A 22,951-nucleotide genomic window follows, 5' to 3' on the forward strand; every position below is an offset into this window, starting at 1 on the left:
TTATGAAATATTTAGATTTTTTTATGAAATTTAGGTCTTTCGTGAAAATTTAGATCTTTTTATGAAATTTAGGTATTTTTGAATATTTTTAAGTCTTTTTTATGAAATTTATGTCTTTTATCAAATTTTAAGATAACTTTTAGGTCTTTTATGAAATTTTTAAGTTTTTTATGAAGTTTATGTATTTTTTTTTATTAAATTTTGTCTTATTTTCATATCAATGACTCAATGTCAAAATTTTTTAATTATTGAGAAACAAAATATCATATTTTTTTAATAAGAATAATCTGATATATTTTATTGACATAATTTTTTTTTAATATAATGTGACATTTATTTATTCTAAGTAAATTTAAAATAATATTTTTTAATATTTTAAATATCAAATGCTGATATTTTGACCAAACGTTACAACAACAACAACATATCTAACTTTTATCCCACTATGTGGGGTCGGCTACATGAATTCTAGACTTCCATGTATTTTTGTCTTTTATCATATTTTCATTTAAATCTATACACTTCATATCAAACTTTAATATCTCTCCCAAAGTCTTCTTAGATTTGCTTCTACCTCTTTTTTTAACTAATTATTCCATTTCATCAACTCTCCTCACAAGAGCGTCTCTTGATCTCCTTCTCACATGACCAAATCATCTTAGTCTAGTCTCTCTCACCTTCTCCTCGATTGAAAAGTCCATAATTCGTATTAAGCCAAAATATTATCGCTCTATGAATTCTCTTATAGTTATTATCTTATTAAGTGATGACTAATTAGAAAAAATTATTGGCTAAACTCTTAAGTTAATGTTTCCAATACATACTTCCTTCTTCTCCTCGACCCACTGGTAAGTCTTCAAGCAAACTACTGCACTGGACCTGGGCAAATCTGAAACAAATTTTATCTTGCAATGGAACGGGGCCGATATTTCTGCTTCTGTACAAACGGAGCTGATGCTTCTGCTTGTGTTCACAGGAATTCCCTCAAATATAAATTAAAGGATGAGTTAATAAAATAAAATAATTTACATATATACGAAGAAAGAGATAATAATTAATCTTTAAAGGTGATTTTTTATTCTTCCTAATTTTGTCCTTATTCTCACCACAGGGTAATAAAATTTGAGTTCTTAAATTTATATATTTTTGTATAATGCAAAAGTACTTTGTATTTTATAAAAGATGTATTGTACCGCACAAAAAATTTCTATACAGTACATCCTTTGTGTTATCATCAGACATTCTGGGTGTACAATTCCTCTTCACGTTGTATAAAATATCCTTTGCGATGTATAGGGTGCCATTGGGACCATAAAATTTTCCTTGGATTACATAGACTGCGGTGGCCTCGCAAAGCTTCTATCCGATTGATGCCATTTGGAGATTGAACTATGAAGGGATTGAGGAGCTTGTCCTACAGTTGTAAATGCATGAAATAAGAAGTTACGGGTGTCCTACGTGGGTTTATGTAATTCTATGAGTGAGACCTTACATAACTTGTGCTCTTCTTTTTATTAGGCTCACCAAGGTCGAATACCTTTTGTTTCTGTAATTTCTTTCAGTGCCAATCTAACCACACATTCAGGATGGGATGGTTCTAACGAGCTTATGGTTCATTTAAAGGTTAAGCACCGTCGGCGGCCCCGTTTTGGGTGGTGACCAATCCGTAAGGATTATCCCCAAGGCAAGATGCATAGAGAAAGAAGTTCATTTCCCCACCCAAATTGGATTTTTCTAAGCTTTTGTCAACTAAAAACTGAACTGTCTTCAATGGAACCCCAACGACCAATCACAACACTCTATTCATTCTGTGAACTCTTGTGGAGGAGAAACACTACTCCAAATAGAGTAATAGGAAACAAACTTGGTCAATTAACAGTTGATGATCAGAGAACAACAGACTTCTGATGCATCGGAATTTCATGTCTGAGCACTTAAAAGTATATCCCATTTCAAACCTTCTGAGCAAGGAAAATATTATATTACAGGATACTGAGATGTCTGCAGAGTAACTGGAATAGGGAGACACTGTTGGAATCTGGATAAACTGTAAGACTCTGTTTATCCTAAGAACAAGGCATTTGTTGAAATTCCCTGGCAACACTTTGGTGGTGCCTACTTGCTGCCACCACCAAAGAGGTAATCAAGGGAAGATCCACCGCCTGGAGCTGCCTGCACCTTAGTTGAAGGCCGATCCTGCAAGAAAAGTTTGGAGTCATCAGACAGGAAATTCATGGCCGAAAACAAAACAATCAGGTGTTAAAGATAATAAGTGAAGAACAATCTTAGGATTCAGGTAAAAAGAAGAAGAAAAGAAGGAAAGAAAACAATCTCAGGATATTGAAGAAAAAATATCTTGCTAAAAAAATTAACATGGAAGTAATTACTTCTAGGAATTTTTAATATACAATTAATTGATGCATATAAACAAGCCAAGCATATTTAATAGAGGGGGATATTGTCAACCCACTTCTTTTTCTTAGTGCTATATTTGTGGTTGGTGTTTCTATCTACTAGTCATTTAACACTACCAACTGCTTGCATCTCTTCAGTTAGCTGCTGGCCACATCTATAGCCTTCATGAGCCATGGTGTCACTAACTCACTAAAACAACACCAAATATCCAAAATAAAGTTCAGCTGGTCCAGACTTTCAAACGACCAAAGGCATAGAGTTGCTCAAAATCAATTAAATTAATAAAGCCACCATTTTCTTAACAGGTATCATACCTTCCCATACTTTTTTTTAAACTATTGATAGTACACATTATTATTCAACCAAATATGGGGCTGAAAAATTATTTTACTCAAGTCAGTGTTTTTGCTTCAAATTGAAGCATTTCCCCATCTCAAATTTCCTATTGACCATCAAAACTAGAGTGCATACAGCAAACAAGCTTGACAAAGAGCAGAATGAATTGATGTCCTACTATTAGATTGGAGGCAAAGGTCATTTAGTTATAGACAAAGATAAATGAAAACAACAAAAGAAAACCATCAAAAGCTGGGAAGGGAAACACGCCAATGCACTAAAAATGTTATTATATTTCTCTACACTGGAGAGATAAAGTTGGCACACGGTGCAATTTCCTAAAATTTATTCTTCTCCTTTAATTTTTGGTGGAGTCAAAAGAGATACACGAGGGGCAACCATCGGTGTGGTCTGCCAGGACGTGACCAAGGCAACACCTAACCCTATCCAACCCGAGGGACTATAGCTGTACAGCGGACCCCAACAAGGGAACAACCGGCCGTAAGGGTCCCTTACAAGTGTATGATGATAGTGGTGAGGAACACTAAGGCTAGACTCAACCCACCATGCATGGGCGCAATCCTCGGGTTTAAACCATGATGCCCACCTCCACTAGGCTACCACCTTCAGTGGTTACTGCAATTATTTTCATTCCTAACAGAAAACACAAGTGCTACAGTAAGTTTTGCACGTCAACATACCTAACATCTTTCCAATCAAGACCGTGATTAATACAGCATACAATATATATCAATGAATATACATCTAGTATAGGTGTGCAATCAATGTCAAAGCATAATCATGAATGAGATTATACCGTGAGGAAATTGCCAGTGTTCTGGCCATCTGCTCGAAAATAGTTGTTTCCTGTGTTTCCTTGGATGCCAGCTGGAATCTGCTTAGAAACATCTACTGGCGGTGCATGGGCAGCAGGCTTCTGGGCAGGTCCATTATTTGCAACCTGTCCTGAATTTTGAGCTTCAGCATTCTTTGCAGCAGCTGGAGCCTCTCCACTTCCAAAAAGGTAGCCAAGGGAGCTCTGACCCCCACCGCTGCTGACTCCACGGCCCATAATCTGATCCAAATGTGTAAATCAAAACCTCAACCATGCAGAAAATAAGAAAAACTAATGTGAGCACAAGTAAAGCAGGTAAAAAGACCTTCAGCCAGAACTACAAAAGGCAAAAAGGTCAAGAATGAAAAAAGTCTAGAAATGTGTGCTTACACGAATGGGCATAAAATTTCCTTTTGGTAACACGTAGTTGTTTTGTGGTAAGAAATTTTTCAACACAAAATGTTTGTGCTTGTAAACTATTTTTCACAATGTTCCTATGAGGTCCAGATCATTCATTGTTCAAGTAAGTTAGAACTCATCCCTCGTGGATTCTTTTGTTACATGATGTGAAACAGATTAAAAGACCTGTTTGGCAATACGATAATTTAGATTTAGGGTTTAGGAGGTACAATAAAAGATCGACATATTACCCACCAAATTTAGATTAAACTAAATTTAGTATTATTTAGATTAAACTAAAGCACTTTTTGAAGAATCCTTCATATAACCAACCAAGTTTAACAATGTTGTTTTTGACAAAATTATCAAAAATTGCACAGGTGGGCATCATTGGTGGCGATCATGCCAGAAAGCAAATGGATACAACATCCCATCTCACCAACCTTAGGCTATACTACCTCTTGCAGCTCCATGCCCATTCTTGAGGTACTTCATGTCAAAACTTAAGCACATAAAAGATCACACTCACACTAAATAAGAATCACCATTCAAGGAAATGAATCATCCTATTAGACTCTTCTAGATCCTTAACCAAAGTGCATCACTAAATTTGTGTATCCAAAAGAACAAAATTACAAGGGAAAATGAGAATTAGTGAATTTGCAGAAACTTGTTCAGTCAAATAAGTTTACTTGTGCTATGCTTAGAACTAGGAGTGGCAAAAGGAAAAAGAAAATAAAAGGGAAGACTATAACTTATATTATCTATCTAAATTTTTATGTGGATCATCAAATAACAACATATCAAGCCTTAGTCTCACCATATGCGGGGTGGGGCTGCCTATATAAATTCTAACCACAAACCATTTCCATCTATGGCCTATCTTCTATAAAGCTCTTATATCTAATATCATACCTAATAGTCTTCCACCAAATTTTCTTAGTCTTCCTCTTATCTCTTTTACTAAATACTTGTTCCATTTCATCCACTTTCCTCACAAGAGTCTCTATTGATCTTCTCTTCCACATGAACAAACCATCTTAATTGTGTCTCATGCATCTTATGGATAATCAAATCAGATATAATCTTTCACACACAAAATCAGGAAAATCTCATCTTCCAACCCAACCAATAATAATAATGATAAAAAACAAATTAACTTCCCTCCACTTTCTTTTCTTAATTTGCCTTCCTCTTCTTCGCCTTCACAAATACAAAACATCTTCTTCAGAAATCCTAGATCTATCATAACATAAAACAGAAAACAAAACCCAATACGTGTTTTAGCTTATTGTTTACTAATCAAACCATTCTTTTAAAAAAGGTAAAGTCCCACTGCTTCAGCTTTATGACGGGAAAAGAGTAAGAGATCAGTAATGGTGAACTTAAACAGAGGAAAGGCCCTTGTAAACTCATTTCAAAAACATAACATTTCTTATATGCAACTACAACTTCTGAACTCAAAAGGCCTAAACACGCTTCCAAGTGAAATCTGCAACTTGAAAATGCCAGTAATCGAATAAAAAACCTATTCTCCAAGAGAACTCCCCTAAAATCCAACTAGATCACATTATGCTACAGCACACCAAATCACAGTCCCCGAAAAAGGGAAAACTGCACGCATCAGATAAACAATTGAAAGCCGAATCTATAACGCCATTATCAGTAGCATCAGGCCGATTGGAGCATATAAATCATACCTCGAGATAACTTGAATAGACCAAGCACTGGCAACAAAGAGAAGAAACAAATAGAGTATTAGCAGCTTAGCAAAGCACAGATCTACATCAAATTTAGCAACCATTGAAATGCAGAGAGAGAGAGAGAGGGAGACCTATGTCAGTGAACGGTGTGGCCTTCGGATCAGATCTGAAGCGACGATGAGACGAAGGGCGTGCTTTGTGCCCTTTTATGTATTTCAAAAATATCAATCAGTGAGACTGAAGAATCATACAGCTAATGCTGAAAGGGCTTTTACAGTGCGGCAGAGCGCAATGCATTTATTGATTTTTTTTCCCTTTTTTTCATTTATAATAATACAAAAATTAAAACAATTATCGTAAACATATATTTAATATATTTTATGTATAACTAAAATATAATAATTATATATTTTTTAAAAATACATTAAATGTAATTTAATATAACTAAAATAACTAATATTTTTTATTTTTTATATTTTAAATTTTGTGTACTAATTGATAAAATTAATTTTATATACAAAATACTTATAATACTGCTTATTTGTACAAATTTTATTTTTTAATTTGATATAATGTTAAATTGGGTTGTGGGCCAGTGCCTTCTTATTACTCTTTTAATTTAAAAAATAAAGAAGTGAAATAAATAAATAAAATATTGGTCATATATTAATATTAATAAGAAACATAATTATTTTTTTAGAGAGAACATAATTAGTTTTTATCTGAAGGCCTATTTTGCACCCATTTTGTGTGTTTTACCTTTTGTTTTCAATGTTTTTTTTTTTTTAAGTGTTTCATTGAAAAACCTTAAAATGTCTATTATTTTGAATTAGAGCATATTTCCAGTCTCGCAACAAAAATTTAAAAATAATGAATATAAACTACCAATATATATTTACAATCCATCTAATATTGAAAGAATATTAGAGGAAATTTTCAAATCTAGTATTGTGTCTTATCTCCTTAAACACTTGAAAGGTTTTGATGCGAATAATTAACACTTATAAACACTTGAAAGTCACGTGATTACTCATTGAGGTAACGTTTGTTAATTAAGATATAGGACAAAAAATATGAAATATAAAAAGTATTTTGATTAAAAGTATTTTTTATTATATTTATTAATTTTTTTAAAATAAAATTTACTTGACTTTTTATCTTATAAAAGACCATTAAATCTTCACATGTCGCATATTCCTAGCAATACGAAAAGAGAATAACAAACACTTCATGCACAAGACAATTCATTAACATCCCTAAGCATTATAAGGTATATTTGGGCAAATGTCAACATTTGTAATTTATAGGAAAAAAAATGTTAACACTTGTGATTAACAAAAATTCAACTAGTTTTTAAATAATAGCCTGGAGTGTATAGAGTACACTCATGAATAAAAAAATCATTTAACATAAAAGTTAAAATTTGCAATATCAATCATCGATTACTGAGTAGTTTGAAAGTGAAAACAAATACAAATGTTTGGTTAATTGTTTTCGTTTATGAGATTTTTTTAAAAATGATAGTGATGAGTATTTCAATTACCACTCAATTTGTTTAATGGTCATGCTTTTTATTAACTTTTTGATTTTGAGGTACTCCTAACTATTCTTATGCTTTAACTTGTTTGGAACTTGCTTTACTTATAAAATAAAAATTGATCACCTGATAAATTATTCAACGTTCAAGTTAATTACTAAACTATAAACTAAATGGTGCAACACTAATGCAATAAGTGTTATGCTTGATTCCTAAAAAATGTGTCTTTATATAGGTAAAAACTGAGCTGGCAAAAGAGTAAGATTATATTACATGAACAATTAAATTTTGATCTACTAAGTGAGCTTAACTAACAAATAATATAATATAACTCAGATTTAGATTTGAATCTAAGCCCATTTTTTTGAGTTAGATTTATCATCTTACACAAAATAACTTTAAATTTGGATACTGACTTATTAACCCAACAAACTCTTAAATTAAATTCAAGCCTTTAATTTAGATTTTCTTCTTATTTGTGTATTTTTTCACTTGAACTTATATATTTAAAAAATAAGTAATATGTAATGACCATTGAAATGTTAAATTTAATTATATTTAAACGAGATATATTATCTCAAATTCCTAATTAGTATTAAGTTTATTTGAAAATATAGTTAAATAGGCGAGAAATAATTTTGAGAAAACACATATTGTCACGACATGAAATGCATAAATATATATTATTTCATCTATTTATTAAGTAAATTAGGAGCAAAATCAATTATATTTATTAAATAATAAATAATAAAAATAGACATCTCGATAAAAATATTTGTCTATGCTCGTGTATCTTTTTTTCATATTTTTATAAAATAATTTTATTTTTAATATAAAATTTTTATAAATTTAAGTCTAGTGCTTTGGACTTATGTGATGTCTCGTCAAAGATAAAAGGCTTCCCCTTTGCATATTTACTTTTTTTTTTTTTTTTTTTTTAACCGGGGCCGTTCAAACAGCACTGTGAAACCAAATCTTGGAAGCAGCCAAAATCGTCCTGGCAATAGAACTATATTGCTTAATCTTTCTTCTGCAACTTTGCCTTTGTTCTTATGCTTGGCTTCGACCTTCAGAATCCGAATAAGCAAGAAAACCAGACAGAGCTCATTATAAAATTAGGGTTTTGTATATACGCAACTTTATATCGATTTATCGCATCGCATTCTCGCACTCAATCATACTCTGAAGCCCATTGCAGAAGTCTAGGGTTCGCGTTGGATCCCACATTTTTTTTTTTCATTCGGGAATCATACAACTTCATGGTAAGCCGCGCAATTACATATATATATATATATATACTGTGCAAGATTTGGATGCGGTTTTAGCTGGTTTTGTTTAACTTTCTGTGAATTAAATTTCTGGATGGAAAGTAAATGGCGGGGAAAGGGAAGTGGGAAACTTTTGAGCTGTAATTATGATGGGAGCATAATTACTAGGGAGAACACGTTGGGGCAGTGCTGCATAGTGTTTAATCAGGTGAAAGAAGACTTTATGCGGCATGCATCAAGTATTATGGGATTTAGGCAACTCAAATTGTTTGGCTTCAACGTTGCAGTAATTATTGATTGTAGTTAGCATGTGCAACGTTTTTGGGGTTTTCCCTTTTTGTTTGGTGTTCCCAATCTCCACAGGGTATTCATTTTTATATAATTTCCCTGCTTCCCAATCGAACACTTTAATATGAAAGCTAATGATACTTCATGTTTTATGTTTCAGAGAGGCTCAATGGACTATTGGGATGACTGATGTTCTTGTGCTAGCTAGTTCTATGGCGAAAGCTTAGCAGATTTTGGCGAATTGTTTTTAAATTTGGATGTTCGAGATGTATCCTCAGGGTAATTATTCTTCTCAGTTTGGACAGGGCTCTCAAGCACCTTTCCCTCAATTTCAACAGCATCCTGTGCCTCCTCCGCCTCGTCCTTTCCAACAGGGCCCTCCAGCCTCCCAACCTTCTACAATACAACAAGGTCCCCCATCCATTCCACCTCATATAGGTCATTCTACTCTCCCAGTGTACCAGCATGCTCCACCTCCCCCACTGCCACCCCAACAAGTTCCAGCAAGTGGAATGCTGAATGCAAGCCAATCTTACTTGCCACCACCCCCACTGCCACCCCAACAAATCCATGGAAGTATCTCTATGGTACATTCCTATTCGGTAGTTCCGCAGAACTCCCAATGGACTCATAGCATGCATCAAGTTTTGCCTCCTGTGCGTCCTCCTCTTGGTCCACCTGCCTCCATAGTTCCAAGTCATCCAGGGTTGTTCAGGCCCTCATTACCTCCTACAGGGTCATCTACACTACCTTTAAGACCTCCACACGGAGGCCCAATACGTCCTCCAGAACCAGGTAACGTGCAGGCTATCCAGCAAATCTCCGTGCCACCGCCACCTGTCCCACCAACCTCTAGTTTATTTGCACCTGCTCCATTTGGATCTTTTTTACATTCAGCAAACAAGGATTCCAATGTGTCAGCCAGTGTTCCCTTGTCGCCACCACCTCCACCATCTTCTCCTCCACCCATACCACCTTCTCCACCACCACCTACCTCTCCCCATCCTCCTGTCGGAACACTGCCTGCTACAGCTCTACATACTGCATCTGATTTGTCCCATAATTCTGAGTCGGTTCCAACTTCCAATCAGTCTGGCTTTGAAGTAGTAGCTTCTGATTCTGTTGATAAAGTTGGGGTTTCCATCGAAACCAGAGATGATGCACCTATGTTTGCTGAGTGTAAAACTCCTGAACCCATGACAAGCTGCGATGTGGGTTCCCCTATGAAGAATTTATCAACTGTCAAAGGTATAAAATTGGATCTACCTCCACCACCCAAGCCAGCAGAAGAGAAAATTGTGCAAAAAATCGAGGTTCTGTGCCGCTTTATTGCAAAGAATGGCCCTAGTTTCGAAGATATGGCTCGTCAAAAAGAGTTTGCGAATCCAGAATTCGAATTTTTATTTGGTGGTGAGCCAGGGAGCAAAGCTGCAGTTGCACATTCATATTTTGAGTGGATGAAAAAGAAGTGTATCTCAGATCATGACTTCCAGCACGAGCTTGGTAATTCAGTAGTAAGGTCTCCAGACATAGACACTTCAACTCAGACCAAATTTTTGAAGGATGCAGTTGTATCCCATTCACCTTCAGATTCTGATATGGATATGGAAGGTAACTCTGACTGGTATTTGCTTGGTTGTAATATCATCTCTTTGTAATATCTCTGGATCATTGTTTCTTGTGCATATCCATGCAGCTTGAATTTGTGACAGCCTCTGTCTGTCTTTGTCTCGTCCTCCCCTCTTCTTCCTAATTATATGCTTTACATATTAGATGGAGAAACTTGAAGTTTTAAAAATTTTGATGGATTGCATGATTTGGAAGAAGTTTTATGTAATGCCTGTTGATTTGCTGTCTCAGTCTTTTTGACATTAATCACAAGAAGTTAGAAAAAATTGAACTTAAAAGAAACATGTAAGTTTGAAATTTGTTGGTGTCAAGCTAGAGTCACTTTAGACCTTTACAAATCACATTTCATTCATAATAGAGCCTTATGTTTATTGTTCGATCAGTAAAGTTCTGTATATAATTGTTAAATTATTTACCATTTAGATATGTTTTGGTTCTTTAGAAATTTTTAATTTGAGCTGAATTGTTCCCCTGGTTCCTAACATGGTTTATGTTTTTGCATCTTCTTGTATGATTTTTAGATTTCTTAGATGAGTTCTAGAAGTGGCGAACTCTTATTTTTTGAGATAGGATGTCTGGTTCTTTTGGACTTTGTTGTAATACTTGACTTTGTAAAAGTCATTTAATGCCTTTTTAAATTAATGGAGGGAATATGTTTCTCTACTGTTTAAAGCTTTTGGAGCTCTTCAGTGTTTCAAGGCTACAAGATCTAGTTTCATCCTTTCCTTAAATTCTTTTATCACTTTAAACTTATAAAACTCTAGACCCAGGTTGTTTAAAGCCTTTTCCCAACCCTTGAAATCCTTGTTTTTACAATTTCTATCTCTTCTCATCATAACAATCAGTGCCCAGAAGACATCATAACAATCCAAAACTCTCATTTTTCTTTCCTTATTGAAGTCCTAAATTTTTTTACATTTTGTTGAATGCGTTGATGTCTATAATTTCTTTTATTGTGCCTATAGTGCACTGCAAAACTAGTTGTGTGTGCAGCGGCCATTTAAGTTCATTTCTCCTCTTGATGTAGCACTTACTAGGAAACCTGGCTTATATTTGCCTACAATTGGAAGCATGGAATTTTGTGGATAAGGTGGCTATTCAAGCTGTGCAGAATGCCTAAGAGTATTCTTCTTTTCGGAAAGGGAGGGTGGAGAGTGGAAGGAGAGTTCTAACTGCCACTTAACAATTTCTGAGGAGTTAAAATGCATCACCTAAAGTTCCGAAAGGATTTCATACAAAGTCCCTTTTCTAGGAACATTGCCCAAGCTTTTGTAAGCCACAAGATTTGTCCTAATCCTACCAATGCTATCAGCACCAAATGGATTTCTATGACAATTCTATGAGTAAGAATATTATATAGGTGAATAATAATCACCTAAAGGATGTAAAAAGCATAGCTTGATAGCTATCTGACCATCCACCAAATTATGGTCTTTGTCTTGTAGAGCAGGCAATAAACACAGACCACCCCTTGGTTGTTGCAAACTAAAAAGGTTAGGTTAAGTGGTTAACCTTAAGCATGATATAGCAACATCTGATGTCTATGGTATCCTGCATGTTGAAATTTTGGAATTTCCCTTTTGTTTTGTCTTATTGTTGATTGCCTATTCTCCTGAGGTTGTCTGTTGTTAGTTTCTCTCTGTGAACATCCAACTACAAGACTATGACCCTGAAAGGATCCGTTTCAAGCCTGTATAATTTGGTTGTAGCATGGTTCAGCAGTCACGTCTAAAATTCTTCTTTTCTATTAAGAACTGTACAACCACTCTATTTCTCAAGGTTTTGCCACATGGAGTACTGGAATAAAATAATTATCTATTGCAGTATTTTTATATTTGACATTCAAGTCTTAGGCTGTCAGAGTTGAGACATAAATAATTATCCGCATGAAAGGTGGATCCTGTGTGTGAAATCCTTGCATCTCTGTTTGGTTTTTGAATAAAAAATATTTGTTTTGCTTTTGTAACATCTCAGTTAAGGTTCTTGTTGTAGCAAAAAGGGAAATGAAAGCCCGTTACTTTGTATTCTGCTTGAATGACTTACAAGTAATATATGTACATTTAGAGTGCTGACACTTCCTCTTACCTTCATGGCTTTGTGGGTGGTCTTTAGATGACATCACGCAGCCTGATGTAGAGCAGCAAGTTGGTGCCTCATTCAAAGGTTTAAACCACGAGAGGGTTTCAATACCTAAAGGCCTTGATGGTCAAGAGCAATTACATTCACTGCAAAATGCTGCTGAATACAATGTTGGAGAGGTTCCTGGATCTAGGTCCTCAGGTCTGGCTGGACAAGACAAAGGTAGCAAGTGCTTTTCCATGTTTCACTCTTTCTTCATTTCATCTTCCCCAAGCTCTTAAAAGTTAGATCATTGACCATTATTTTTTTTTTGTTATCTTCTTTGCAATTGTCATTTACTGTTATGCAGAAGGCAGGAAACTGTATATGCTCTATCTGTAATGCCATTTGGCCCCTTAGATTGTTAATGATCTCCAAATGACTTCAAATCCATTAGGCACACTACTTTGTTTCATACCTAACGTGAGCTCTTCCTAGGATAGATGAATCTATTTTTTGCCTAACAAGTTTGAGTAGGTTCTTGTTTTTTTTGTCAATTACAAAAATTGAGTTACCACTCTCTTCATTTCCATTCCTCCACTCCACCCCCTTCTAATTGTCTCAATCTTTGTTCATTATTGGAGATTGGGCAGTCTTGTGGGGGTTTCTTTTAGGGACTTTGACAAAGTGTCTAAGTTTCTTTTAGTTTTTTTTTTTTTGGGTTCAGTTTTGCAAAGAAAATTTACCAAAATCTGAATAACTAGATGCAATTCTGCAATAAATGCATTTGATAGGAATTATCTAAAATCTGAATAGCTCTTTGCAATCAATCTCTATTTATAACAAAGAAGTAATCAAATTTAAATTCCTATTTCTAATTAAATTTGTTAATAATCCTTAATTTAAAATCCTAATAAAATTCTGACTCATAATTCTCATCAGAAGGTCACACGTCTCCAACACATGAGAAAACTGTGTTAGACTTGTTTTTGTGATAAATTCCCCTCAGGGATGTATGATGCTTGTTCATGCAGTTTGGTAATTGCAGAGTGTGCCCTATGAATTGCTATGGCTTTAGGTTTTTACAGGGCATTTATAACCATTCAGTTCCTTTTTTAGAATTGTTGCTGCTGTGATGGTAGGTAATAAAGTCAGGAATGATGTAGCTTTCACTGATTTAACCTCTTCAAGGTTTTTACCTAATACTGTTTTGGCGAAGTTTGTGACTTTGTGGAAGAATCTTGTGACACTATTATCTCAATGCATAAAAGTTCTCATATCTTTGGATTGCAATGGCAAATACTCTAGAATCTATATTATTATCTAACTCCTGTATTATCTGCCTTACAACAATATTATTGTGTTATAGTTTAGTGTTATACGTGTTTACATGAGAACAAATGTTGGTGAAGAGGAGTTTTATGATCCCTTTCCAAGAATAACATATTGTTCAGCCATATCTGTATGGCATGCGTCTTGCTGGAATTCTGCTAGCAGTTCTTGAATATAGCATGACCCTAAAGCAGTTTTACTTCTTTAGATCCAACTTGTCATATTATGCCTTTAGTTATAGGCAAACTTTGCAAAGTCATCCACTTGCTTTTATGTTTTAAACATGATTATACCACTATGAGCTTCCCAGCTTCTGTAGTCATAGCACCATCTGCTTATTCTGCATTTATATTGATATTTCTTGCTTTGTTTATCCTTTTAAAATCTATTTGGATGCTTTTAGCATGAAAGCTTTTCTGCAGTTCAATCAAGTCACTGAATCTTATCAGCAGCATTTCTTTTGTTTACAATAGGAAAATGGTGTATTTATTGAAGCAAGGAACTTATTGTGTCATTCTGTAAATCCTTTCTCCAATCTAAAATTGAACTGAGAATGCAGAAATCTTCTTTTTGGGAGAATAATACGCTCTATTTATTTCCTTGGGAATGCCACAAATATATACACTATGGATCCTAAGAATTCTCCTAGATTTTAGATATTAGATTCCTACTTTGTAGGACTAGATTACAACAACCTTAAATACAAATAAATATAATAAAAAATAACTAAGAAAGATAAGATATAACAGTAATATAAATCAAAATAAATCACGTAGGATAAATTAGTAGATAACGAGCTCATTAGCTCGGCCCTCTATCAGCTCGGCCTTCCATCAGCTCGGTAGCTCAGCCTAACAGCTTCCGATCTATAGAGAACTTAATTAAAGATTCCCTTTCACTCCAGTGTTGATGTTCTTTGAATTCTGCATTTCTCTTCTTCGATGTGCATAATGTTGGGGTGCCACAAAATTCTATCTTGTATTCCAGGGTAGGATTTATATCTTGTATTTGATGATTTATAACTGTCTTCTTTTTCTTTACATTTACAGAGTCCAAAAGCTTTCCAAATGATTCAGCTTTTGATGCTGAGTGCCCCTTAAATAGTTGTGAAGAAACATCTTCTGCTTCTCCCATGGAAAATTTAAGTCATTCCAATGCTTCAGCAGGTATTGGTTCTGAGAGGACTTCTGGTGAACTCATCAAAGGTACAAGCCCTTTCAGGCTTCTACAAGACTATGCTTCTGAGGATAGTTCAGAAAATGATGACAAGCCATCTCTTGAAGAGGCCAACACTTTAATGGCGTCACCATCAACTATAAGAGGTGCTACAAGTAGGTGCGAAGACATTGGATTGAATCTGAGGCGCATCTCAAGCTGTGAGGTGGCATTTGGAATGCCTTTAGAGTCTAAGAGCATCCAATCGAATGCTCCAGAATTTTCCCCAGGATCACAGAGTACTGCCCAACGAAGTAATATAACATCTGCTGCTACTGTTAAAACTGAAGAAACTGTTGGAAATAACAATGGTAATCAAGAATCTATCAACAATGCTGCTTCTCTTGAGGAACTAAATAATACCTTCAATGGTGCTCATGAAGCAGCTCCTGAGATTGGCAACTCTCAGTCTCAGAAAGGAAAAGGAAAATTCGAGTCTATACCTACTCTGACAAAAGTTGACGAGTTTGGGAGATTAGTCAGAGAAGGTGCCAGTGACAGTGACTCTGATGAATTGCACAATGCAAGAAGGCGTGGTAAGAGAGAGAGGAGTTGGAGCCGAAGCCGATCTCCACGTGATCGGAGGAGCCCTCCTTGGAGGAGAAGGGAGAGACGAAGCCGATCTCGCAGGTAAGTAATGGGTTTGTTAAGTTTTAGAATGTGTATCTATTTAAAATGTTTAACGTAATGGGTTTGTTTATGTTTTAGAATGTGTGCCTATTTAAAATGTTTAACGTAATTCATAATGGGTGGTTTTAGTAGCTTTACCTTATGCATTTGTTTTCTTATTTTTCTATTGATTTCCTGGAGTATCAATTCTTGAAAACTGTTAAGTTTCTTGGTGATCTTGTTTCAGCTGGTCTCCCAGGAAAAGAAGCAGGAGCAGGTCTCCCGTGTATAGGAATAGGGATGATTCTGGTAGTGACAAAATGAGACGGGACAAAGATCAGCTTCCAGAGTGCTTTAACTTTCTTCGAGGCAGGTGCCACCGAGGAGCATTTTGTCGGTATATGCACCACGAATCCAATAAGAGTGACAGTGCAAGACGCTACAGGAGCAAACAGCAGTATGTGGAAGTTCCACCTGCTTCAAGGACTTCTGATTTCCATGAAGAGATTGGGAAAACCCCTCCCAGAAGATCAGTTAATGAGCAGGACACATCCAGAAGCAGCTTTGTTTCTTTGAAAGTTGGCAAAATGGACAGGGAAAAGTCTTTGCAGATTGCTGCTCAATCTATGATTTCTGATCAAGATGACAAGTTATTGGTTGCAGAGTTGGCTAAAACTGAGAGAGATAGTGGGGTAACTGTAGTGATTCAGGAAGCTCGAGAAATTAAAGAAAAGATACTGGAATCTGCAACTGGCCTTCCTGATAATGAGAACTATCTAAAACAATTGGAGACTGTTCAATCTCTTGATGGGTCTCCCTCTCATTCATTAGCTGATGTTGGTACTGCAATATCAAAAGATGATGTGTCTCATGGCACAGGCTCGGTTGAAAATTTGATGGTTGTGCATTCTCAAGCTAAACTGTCTCTTCCGCTGCCTCAGAATGCTGATCACCTGCATAAGAACATGGATGACTCTTCTACTGCTGATTCTTCACAAGTTCAGTCATCATCAACCTTCCAACAAAATCAGCTTTCCTTTAGTGAGCATCGTGTGAATAAGGTCTCTTCTATTCATTCATATCCTGTTTCAAGTCCCACTAGCCAATCATTTTTATCTCAATCTCTGCCTCCTAAAGAGTTAACTCCCCCTATTGTTCCTCCTGTGGATTTTCGAAATAATCGCTTGCAGTTTCCACCTCCGCCTCCTCCATTTTCGCAAGGTGCATATACTTTGCAGACTCAGCATTCTCATGTAGTGGCGCCAAACTCCTCTTGGTCTTTGCCACCACCACCACCACCACCACTGTTGCCTCCACACCCACCATCTGTTTACATTTCAACCATCAATGCAACTACTGCAATGCAGGCCATGCCTCCACCACTATTTCAACAGCATGAGCTGCCTCCAAGAAATGAATCAACTTCACAGATGTTTGTTACTGCCTACCCAGCTCATCTTCCTACTCATTCTCAGGTGGGTGAGTTTCAACAACATAGGAGTCTTCAAATGCAGGAGCTGGAGCCTCCTCGACCTTCCACATACAAGGAAGATTTCCAGCCAAAAGCTCTTGGTATGAGTAACCAAATGAGTCAACAACATACTGGAGGTACTGGTCTTGTCGAAGAAGATCATTTCTCTAGATTCCCAGTACAGGGTTTAAGCCCTCCAAATTCATTTGCTCGGGGTAATATGCCTCCTCAACCAATGAAATCTTTCCAAGGTGAAAAACTGCCCTCAGGTGGACCTTTTACTTCATTATCTCAGAATCATCCTTACCTGCAGCAGCAAAGGCCACACTTTGATCTGCACTCCCCTGCTACAGACGGCCTTCCTTCAGACCTACGTGATTATGGAAATATTGGTTCTGGCATATCAAGATATACATCAGATATTCTCGAGAAGAATCAGCTTTATCGGTCTGATTTTGAAGGGTCAAGAATTTCAGGGCACTATAATCCTTATGCATCCACTTTTGACCACCCACTGGGCTCCAAATTCAGCTCGATCTTTTTCAAGCAAGACAAGGACATTTCCTACAACAATCTGCATGATGTTCCTAGCAGCTTGCTCCATGTTCCTGTTGATGGACACGGCATTGGAAGTGTTGGCCCAAAATCTATGCAGGCTGCTGCTTTACCAAAGTCAGCCAGTGACCAGTATGATCCAATTTTTGACAGCATTGAGCCAGCTTCAAACTCATTCAAAACATTTGATCATGGTCTGAAGGCCGAACCCCCAATTCATGGTCTAAAGGATGAACTCACCAATGACCATATCATGTTGGGGCTTAGTGCCTCCCACAAGCCATTAGATGTGGAAGAAAACAACAAACAGAAAGGCATTGGAGTTGTAACTGTAACCACTTCTGTAAAAAGTGAAAATGATGAATACGGTGAGACAGCAGATGCAGAAGTGGGTGATGTGGAAAACATTAGTGCAAACAGTCCAATTGAAAATGCAAATATAGCCGTGGGGGAGGTTGAGATTGATCAGGTTAAAATGTCTGGGAAGAGCAAGAATAGTAAGGATTCAAGATCAATGAAACTTTTCAAAATAGCCCTTGCAGATTTTGTGAAGGACGTGTTGAAGCCATCCTGGCGACAGGGTAATATGAGCAAGGAGGCATTTAAGACAATTGTCAAGAAGACTGTTGATAAGGTCTCCGGAGCCATGAAGAGTCATCAAATACCCAAGTCTCAGTCTAAGATAAATCAATACATTGACTCATCTCAGAGGAAACTGACTAAATTAGTGATGGTAAACTTTCTTGTTACTTGACATTTTATTGTTTTTGTTTATCTGAGCTTGGTTATACAAGGGCTTGTTGCATGAGAGAAGCCTCTCTATGTGGTGTGCCTTGCACACCTGTCTCACTGTTCTTGGAGAAATACTAACAAAAGGAGCACTAATGTGTTGTTAATTACCAGAACTGGTTATGTGAAGTTAAACATAAGAGGGCAGAATTATTCTTGTTTGTTGACAAAAGAAGATTTGAATTTTCTGATTACAAGTTTTCTTCCCAGATGCCTGAAAATTAGATGGTCCATTATGGCTTGTTTTTTAGCTTGCATTATATAGACAACATGCTAGCTCTCTGGAGTAGGTCTTTTGAACTGTTATGTGAAGAGCTAACAGTTAAGACATATCTGCAGAAAGTGTTTTACTTGCAAACATCATAAGGTTTTGCTCTTGTCCGTGTAGAACCTCTGCACTTCTTGCGTTACTCTGTTTTATTTTGATTTGTTTTTATTGGGATTAACTCAAAAAAATTTAAGGGTTCTGCATGGCATAAAAATTGTTGAAGAGATTCTTTAACTCATAGCTTACGTATTAACATTTGCACATATGCTGAGAAGACTCTTGAACTTGTACCTTGCTCAAAACAGTTGTTTTTCCTTTAAAGCAATGACTCATTACATGATTCTGCAGGGTTATGTTCAGAAATATGTCAAAGTATAGAAGATGGCATCAAAGTTTGGTTTTTAGCACATGATGGAAAACTAAGTGATTTGATCTGTAAGTCTCTCTCAGTCACAGCTATATACATTCCATCATGTAATATATCATATATCACCATCTTTTACAGGATGCAAGAAACTATTATGAGGACTAGGAATTCCTTTTGCCAAATCTTAATGATTTGCAGTGGTTATTTTTAGAAATGAGCCATAGTTTGGTTGGGCTGGCCTCCTATTAAAATTTGAGGGCCTTTTTAACTTGTGGGAAAAAAAGTTTAGGACCTTTTTGACTTTGGGGGACATTAAAGATAGACTAAAAGACATAAATTGACTTCTTCTTCTTCTTCTTCTTCTTTTAATCAAAAGAAAAATGAAAGAGAAATTTCCTGGTAATTTTTATAGTCTTCTGATCCAAGGATGTTTTTCTGTCCATTCTAGGTTAATACATATACTGATTCTTTCTTTAGTTAAGGTTGAATTCTTCTCCCCTGCATTTGTGTTTTTGTTCTTTCTCTTGTTGTTGATTATTTCTTTTGTTCCCAATGGCAGGGCTCTCTCTCTCTAACAGCTTGCATGCCAATGCTATATTTACTTGGCCGTGTTTCTTCATCTTTGTAGCTTTGCTTGATGAACAATGTTCATAGGCCTAAATTTCCCTTGGAATGTCTTGAAAGTATGTTTAAAATCACAAAATGTTATCTGAATTTATGTGGATTAAGTTTTACTCTATAGAATGGGGAAAATCCAAAACCTAAAACAAGATTCCAACTCAAAACTTTGAGGCTGTCTGGAAGCAGAAATGCCTCTCTCTCCCTCCCTCTCTCTCTCTGTTAATATTCTCTCTATATAGATGTACCTTTAGGTTTCTTAATTCAAACAATCTCACACTTGGATTAGAACTGTATTGTTGGAAACTTATGCACTTATTTTTATTTTGCTGGCAGACTATGGAGGCAAATGTGCAGTTTGAGAGGAAACGTGAGGAATGCTCTGGTCTGTAAAGTTGATAGCTGACAACCTTGTTGTGGCACATTAGAAGATGAGCACACAGGTTGAAATTGATTTCATACCTCTCAAAGTTCTGAAGAAGCTCAAAAACTTGTATGTAATGCAAATTTTGAATTCTATCAAATTTTTTTTGAGTGACGGGTGCTATCAATTATGACAGCTTTTTGTAAAATCTTACAGCGCTACAATTGTTTCTCAGCTAGATCTATGATTTTTATACTTTTAATATAATAGTGGAAGTATCTTCTGGACTTCAATGTCAATAAGCTGTTGAAACATTAGACTAGCATTTGACTAAGCGCCAAGTATTTCTTTCTATCCAGTCTTTGCTTATGGTTATGTTTGTTCTCTTTCTTTGGTTACTTTCTCTTTTGCCTCATGCACTGTTACAAAAACACATTCCCCGTAACTTTAAAACCTACAGTAAACGCCCTTCGAGGTCTTGGTAGAATGCAAAATATTTGCTCGTGATAAAAGTAACAGGATACATCATAAACGAGCGTTTATCTTTCTTAATAGTAAATCGTGAAATAGGTTTTATAACCTATAAAATTTATCTTTTCAAATTTATTTTTCCTCTCTCTCTCTCTCTCTCTCTCACACACACACGCACACACCCACACCACCTTACCACAGTATGGATGAGCTCCTATGTTCAAACCCTAAGCTGCCCCCACCACCATTATTCACGCGGTCATGGAGGAACTCTAATAGAAAAACACTCAACAACATCTCCATTGTTGAGCACTGCAAAGCAAAAGTAACTGTCTACAATCATCAGCTCTCCCTCTCAGAATACATTTATAATTTCCTTGTATATCTATGCATATTTGTGAATCTGTATATTTATATACATAAATTTAGGCAATTGACAATGGTGGTTTTGCTGAACTAGGGGTGATGATAGTTTCATGGTGGTGGCCAGATTGATGTCGTGGTTGGTTCAAGCTGGTGATGGATTGGAGTTTGTGGTGGGTTCATGGTGAATGCATGGTGGTTTTCTGAGTTGGAGGTGGTCATGGGTTCAAAGAGGTGATCGTGGTTTTATGGTGATATCCAAAGTGAGGTTGTGGCAGTGCTGATCCAAGCTGCTGCTATGTCATTACTTCATGGATGGAATTAAGAAATGGGTTTGATGGTGGCTAGGCCGCTGTTTTATTACTGGATGAATGGGGTTGAATGTTGAGAGATGGTTGGTTGGGCGTCCGTTTGTGAAAGGGAGGTTGATGAGTGAAAGTGGGAGGGGATGGAAGTTCTCTGTAAATGACACATACGAAAAGGAACCTCTTCTTGAATCTCTCTGAACTTTTGCCTATTTTACTTAAAAATGTCTTAAGCATGCGCTTTTTTTTACCTGAAATCCGAAAAGAGATTCAACATAAGATTTGGGGCTTCATTTCCTCTCAGAGTCCAATGAGCACGAATATGAAGTTTTATTGTATTGCCATACTTGTTGAGTTTATGGAGGAGGGGCTACCATGGAAGTTCATGTTCTTTTTCTATGCCCTTCTGTGCTATATAAGATGAATCCGCTGAAGTTTCCCCCCATCTTGGAAACACCCGAAACAAAGAAGAGAAACTGTACTCTACAGGGGCACATTTCATTACTCTTCAGTTGAAATAGCCATTTATTTTCTTACGACTACATGAAGTTCCACTTCACTGTGAATTTATCGTAGGTAGGTTTTAGTTGTCAAAATATTTTTTTAAAAATAAAAAAATATGTATAAAAATAACCTTATTTTGATTTTCATTTTAGATTATATTGATTTTCATTTTTTTAGTATTTAAATTTATTAATTATTAATATTTAATTACGTAAAATAATAATATCTTCTTAATTAATTGGCTAAAGGTATACTTAGCCCCCTCACTTTTTATCATTTTAACCATTTTGCCTCCTTAACTTAAACAAGGATCTATTATCCCCGTCAAGTTTCAATTTTGAATTTTTTATGTACCTCAACTACTAATTTTGTAATAGCTACATACCTTAGTGTAGCAAGCATTACGAGTGAGTTACACGCGCAGTCTGATGTGGGCCTCACATTGACCAAGTCAATGGGAGCGTGTCATGTGTCTCAATTTGCCTGCGGCCATTGGCAATGGATAGCTGCCGAAAACGCCAGAAGAGGAAGATGATTGCCGGTGACGAAAAAGGAAGACGACCTTTCACCCACCTCTTAGTTGCTGGACTGACCTTCTAAGCCATAGCGCCACTGCCCGCCCAGCCCAATCGAAGCCATTGTTGGCCCTCCCAACCCCAATCGACGCCATCGCCAGCCCCTTAACCCTAATCGATGCCATCGCTGGCCCCCCCGACCCATATCGATGCTTGCGCCTCCCACCCAACGCCATTGCCGACCATCAGCATGAGAAAGGCGAGCAAGTAAGCGATCGCTCGCCTCCCACGCCGTCAGCCCAAATCTACCCGCCCCAATCCCAGTCGCTGCTATTGACGGCCCCTCAACCCCGATCGACGCCTCCCACGTCGCTGACGACCACCGACAGAGAGAAAGTAAGAGCGAGAGAGAAGTGACAAGCGGGAGGTCGCTGGCGACAAGGAAGGAAGAAGAAAGAAGAAGATGATGGTTGTAATGCCCCACATTTCCAAGCGTTAAATAACTTAGGAATTTCAGAAATATTTGTTTTTATTCAACATAAATAATTTCCTAAGAATCTCATTCTACCTTTCCAGCATTCTAAACAAGAATCAATAAGCCAAGATAGGTAATCATCATAAATGCGGAAATATAAAATCGAAACCTGATATGATACATAATTGAATTCATTTAATTATAACATAAGAATCTGTACCATCATATCATCAAATACTTAAATACAAAGAGACTTATCTAT

General features: G+C 36.4%; 2 protein-coding genes across 7 annotated transcripts; one reads left to right on the plus strand and one right to left on the minus strand.

Annotated features, from left to right (window-relative positions):
* Positions 1 to 1,844: 1,844 nt before the first annotated feature.
* LOC127793220 (protein SPIRAL1-like 2) lies at positions 1,845 to 5,966 on the minus strand. Of its 3 annotated transcripts, none has more exons than XM_052324024.1 (4): positions 5,820 to 5,966; positions 5,686 to 5,712; positions 3,569 to 3,826; positions 1,845 to 2,196 (listed from the first exon to the last, which is right to left on the minus strand). In XM_052324024.1, the coding sequence occupies exons 3-4, from the start codon at positions 3,821 to 3,823 to the stop codon at positions 2,116 to 2,118; spliced, it is 336 nt and encodes a 111-aa protein (XP_052179984.1). In that variant the 5' UTR covers positions 3,824 to 3,826; positions 5,686 to 5,712; positions 5,820 to 5,966; the 3' UTR covers positions 1,845 to 2,115. The 3 variants fall into 3 exon arrangements, with proteins under 3 accessions (XP_052179984.1, XP_052179986.1, XP_052179985.1); XM_052324026.1 differs by having other exon boundaries at positions 3,569 to 3,851; positions 5,820 to 5,942; XM_052324025.1 differs by lacking the exon at positions 5,686 to 5,712 and having other exon boundaries at positions 5,820 to 5,955.
* A 2,275-nt stretch (positions 5,967 to 8,241) lies between these two features.
* Positions 8,242 to 21,528, plus strand: LOC127792953 (uncharacterized). Of its 4 annotated transcripts, none has more exons than XM_052323640.1 (8): positions 8,242 to 8,487; positions 8,942 to 10,392; positions 12,523 to 12,711; positions 14,850 to 15,645; positions 15,872 to 18,383; positions 19,056 to 19,142; positions 20,029 to 20,185; positions 20,988 to 21,528. In XM_052323640.1, exons 2-6 carry the CDS (start codon positions 9,039 to 9,041, stop codon positions 19,083 to 19,085), a joined length of 4,881 nt encoding a protein of 1,626 aa, XP_052179600.1. In that variant the 5' UTR covers positions 8,242 to 8,487; positions 8,942 to 9,038; the 3' UTR covers positions 19,086 to 19,142; positions 20,029 to 20,185; positions 20,988 to 21,528. The 4 variants fall into 4 exon arrangements, with proteins under 4 accessions (XP_052179600.1, XP_052179601.1, XP_052179599.1 ...); XM_052323641.1 differs by lacking the exon at positions 20,988 to 21,528 and adding an exon at positions 19,634 to 19,757 and having other exon boundaries at positions 20,029 to 20,426; XM_052323639.1 differs by lacking the exon at positions 20,988 to 21,528 and having other exon boundaries at positions 20,029 to 20,425.
* The last annotated feature ends 1,423 nt before the right edge of the window (positions 21,529 to 22,951 follow it).

This window comes from Diospyros lotus, unplaced genomic scaffold (genome assembly GCF_014633365.1).
Source record: "Diospyros lotus cultivar Yz01 unplaced genomic scaffold, ASM1463336v1 superscaf1, whole genome shotgun sequence".
In the NCBI taxonomy this organism is placed as follows: domain Eukaryota; kingdom Viridiplantae; phylum Streptophyta; class Magnoliopsida; order Ericales; family Ebenaceae; genus Diospyros; species Diospyros lotus.